Here is a 4,114-nt window from a genome sequence, read left to right on the forward strand (position 1 = left end):
CTTTAGTTCGGGGACTATGGCAAAGGGAGCCCTAAGGGGATCAACCCAAACTTCTCAGCGTCCTCTTTAGAACTTGGCATTTCTCTCCTTTCCTCAAAGAAAGAGAAACAAACGCTGATGTCCTTTATTTAAAATCTGAGAGTACCTACACCCATAACCCCTACCAGCATGGGGTTTTACTGGAACTAATTGTAGTAAAAATCAGTATAGGCATAGAATTATGCCTTTGTTTTCAAGCTTTAGGAGAGTAATGCTCTGTTGGAGGCATCTGGAGTTTCACTGAGATCTAGAGCAGTTTCAAATGGTTGCGTTTAAGGTAAGAATCTTGATCTTGGGAAATGCTGGTGACGGTGCCTTGACAGCAAAGCACCTGTGCCTCATCCTTTTCACCCTATCTTTTATCCACTAGCTGGGTAATGTGTTAAACTGGTTTTTTTGACTTTCCGGAACAATATCTAATTAGCAAATAACACAATTCAGTGACATTTAGTAGTATGCAAATTCCAGACACTGCAATCATGAAAACCGTAAAGACAGTCTTTTCCGTGGGCCTGGAAACAAAGCAGTCCACTGTATTGGGACAAGGCCATGCATTGCATTTCACCAAACGCTGCATGGAGAACCCGTCATACATGATGTAGAAGACGTACATGAAGACCGCTTCAAAGATGACCCGGAAGAAGATGCTGCTGGTGTAGGTCCACCACAGTGACCCTTCGATGCGGACCTTCTGGCTTTTGATCTCTTCGATGTCTTTAAATTCATTCTTTATCTCTCCCTTAATGAACTTCCTTTTCTTCTCGTGTCTCCGGTAGGCAACATGCATGGCCACCAAGAGAGCTGGTGTGGACACAAAGATCAGCTGAAGAGCCCAGAGTCGGATGTGAGAGATAGGGAAATAGTGATCATAGCACACATTTTTGCACCCAGGCTGTAGAGTGTTGCAGACAAAATCGGCTTGCTCATCTCCCCACACTTCCTTTGCAGCTACCACAAGGATCATAATGCGAAAAATGAAGAGGACCGTGAGCCAGATTTTCCCAATACTGGTGGAGTGTTTATTGACACCCCCCAGAATAGTCTGTAGTGTGCTCCAATCCATCTTCTCCTCTGCGCGGTCTGGAAAAGACAAAGTGAACACAATACAGGAGTGACTAGTCAGGACAGAATTTGGGAAATTTCTCTGGGTCCCAGGTAAGTCAGCAGTCTTAAATCTCTTCTTGAGCAAACACCAACTCTTACACAACCTCACCAAAAAAGGTGAAAACAAAACCAACCTAGTTTGCCATAGGATTAGATGTATAGTTCCCAAACCACCTGGAACATGTTTGTATGTGTTCTCTAATAAAGAGTAGCTTATTCACCAGAATAATTCACCCAATGTTTAGCACACAATAAAGGTTTGGGGGGTGGGGGAGGAGCACCACAAGCAAAAGTACTCACTAACTTAAAGGCACTAATTAGTGCTGACCCAACTCTCTGCAGACTCTGCTTGAGTTACTCAGCACTGGGTCAGCACTCAGCTGTTGCATCTGCCTGTTGGCCTCAAGTTTTGGATGATACCAGTGGGACTGATACTAGCTGAGGCCAGCCTTGCCTTAAAGGCCAATGGGACATCTCCCTGCAGAGCCCCTTCCTTCCTTCCTTCCTTCCTTCCTTCCTTCCTTCCTTCCTTCCTTCCTTCCTTCCTTCCTTCCTTCCTTCCTTTTTAAGATTTTATTTATTTAACTGACAGCGAGAGAGAGAGAGAGAGAGAGAGAGAGCGCACACAAACAGGGAGAGCGGCAGAGGAAGAGGGAGAAGCAGGCTCCCCGCTGAGCAGGGAGCCCCGCATCGGGGCTTGATCCCAGGACCCTGGATCATGACCTGAGCGGAAGACAGATACTCTTTTTTTTTTTTAAGATTTTATTTATTTATTTAGACAGAGAGACACAGCGAGGAGGGAACACAAGCAGGGGGAGTGGGAGAGGGAGGGAGAAGCAGGCTTCCCGCCGAGCCGGGAGCCCGATGGGGGGCTCCATCCCAGAACGCCGGGATCATGACCTGAGCCGAAGGCAGACGCTTAACGACTGAGCCACTCAGGTGCCCCGGAAGGCAGATACTTAACCCACTGAGCCACCCAGGAACCCTTGAGCCACTTTCCTTAAAAATATTTCAGTTCACATTCATGGACTTGGGATGTAGGAGTAAAATGACTGGTATCAATGGTAAAGTTTCTATTTAAGGTACTCCCAAGTTAAAATTTCACAAAAGCCTTCACTTCTTTTTTCTACATAAGGTGCAGGTTAGAATCAGTCTTTCCATGCAGCAAAGCCACTCTGCATGGATTTTGGCATACTTTTTGTATATGGATTGGTGGTCCTCACTGCCATGCTGGGACTGATTGCTCGGTTAGTACTGAGGGATATCTGTTTGGTAATTGTACCTGTACATTTTTATTTAGGGCTCTGGTTTTAATTTAGAAGCATTTTAAAGAGGCACACTAAGAAAAATGACAGAAAATTTAACTCAGTGATTCCCCCCATCACTGGCCCTACAGAGTGAGTCACTGCATTGAAGTTTAGAACCAAAGCCTGCTGGGTTAATGTACTACTCATTGAAAAGGGATTTGGAGAAGCCTGTGGATCAATCTTTCATGAGACAGTGGCCTTCTCTTCATTCCAGGATATGAGGTGTCTTCATTTATTCATAGTTACACCCCATCTGTCTCAATCAACCTCTTTTGTAAACAGGATTTCGCCTCTCTACGATTCTGGTGAGTGATCTGTTTTCCACCCCTTCTAAGCTGATAGTGAATCCTCCTTCTTATGTTAAATTCTCTCCTCATTTTGAGCAAGTTGGGTCCTGTTTCCTCATGGACTTCTTAAGCAGGCTTGGAACGAATGCCTTTCAACACTGTGCCTCATCTTGGGCGCTGTTGTGGGGCACCAAGGTCTGGCTGAAGCCATCCAATGCCACCTTGGCCAGAGGAGGCAGGAGAGACATGGAGAAGAGTCCCAGACAGAAAAAACTAGGTAAGATTGAAATGTGCTTGGGAAACAGTTAGTCCTACTCAGCTTGACAAAGAGACACATCAACTGGAAGAAACCAGGGTTTAGTCCTGGTTCAGCCCTGACTCTTACAGACTGTCTAGGAGGTTCCTAGGCGAGCCAAAATTCATCTTTTAACCAAACAATTTTATGAAATTAGACAGTCCAGTTCCTCATCGGCACTTACCAACTGGAAAGCAGAACACTCACTGAAATAAACTGTCCATGGTTTAATTCAATACATCTGGCTAAAAATCTAGGGATGGGGCTTATGCCTTTGCCTCTTCCAGAGTACCAAGGATCTCACACTCTACTATAAACCAGTCCAATCATCATCAGTTGAGAAAAATTCAGTTCAAAGTAAACCCTACATTGTTGTTGTGTTTTTTAAAGCTTTTGGTTGAGTTGCCACCAAAATGTTTTAAAGGATCTTTAAAACATCCTTCTAGGAAGAGGAGCAAATTAAAATTTGCTCCCCAGATGAGACAGGGGTAATAGCTCAAGATGGACTAACCAAGCAGGCTGGAATTGTTCTCAATATTCAAATCACCCAGGGAGCTGCTCTCCTGCCTTTCTTGACCTGGCAGATGGGTCATGGGCAGGCTCCTATCTGGCCCACACCACCCTGTAATTGTTTGGAGTTCTGCCAGCAGTGAGTTGAGGAGCTGGTTCTGTTCTCTAGGGAAGGCACTGGGTGAATCACCAGGTTGCAGAAAAGGCAAAAGGAATTCTTACCCCTTAACTTCTTCTCAATCCTTACTTTTTGGATGGCTGACCTCTCCACAGAGCGCCCCCACCCCCTCAGAGGCGTCTGTAATTGCGCCTGACTGAGCGCACTAGTTTTGAAAGAGACTCAAAGGGCTAACGGGGACATGGCTGTCACCAAACGTCTCAAGACAGGGTCATACCAAGTAAATGCTCACGGTCAGACGGGTCCGGCTGTCAGAAAACTGAAAGACACACACCATTTAGGCTTATTTCCCCCCTCCACTGAGAGAACCTTGAAGGGCTAAAGCAACCGTCCTAAAGAACACGTTTCTCAGCTGCACACTACCTCATTTGTAAACAAATGTCCTAAAGCTTTC

General features: G+C 45.5%; 1 protein-coding gene across 1 annotated transcript; it reads right to left on the minus strand.

Annotated features, from left to right (window-relative positions):
- Positions 1 to 421: 421 nt before the first annotated feature.
- On the minus strand, positions 422 to 1,102 carry GJB2 (gap junction protein beta 2). Its single transcript, XM_088022176.1, has one exon. The coding sequence runs from the start codon at positions 1,100 to 1,102 to the stop codon at positions 422 to 424; it is 681 nt and encodes a 226-aa protein (XP_087878302.1).
- Between the last annotated feature and the right edge of the window lie 3,012 nt (positions 1,103 to 4,114).

This window comes from Eumetopias jubatus, unplaced genomic scaffold, assembly GCF_037043125.1.
Source record: "Eumetopias jubatus isolate StellerSeaLion01/CBP00866 unplaced genomic scaffold, mEumJub1_p1.0 scaffold_3, whole genome shotgun sequence".
Classification (NCBI taxonomy): domain Eukaryota; kingdom Metazoa; phylum Chordata; class Mammalia; order Carnivora; family Otariidae; genus Eumetopias; species Eumetopias jubatus.

Bases quoted from the DNA above. Each gene is read 5' to 3' on its own strand.
- GJB2 (XM_088022176.1), bottom strand. From the start codon at position 1,102: ATGGATTGGAGCACACTACAGACTATTCTGGGGGGTGTCAATAAACAC.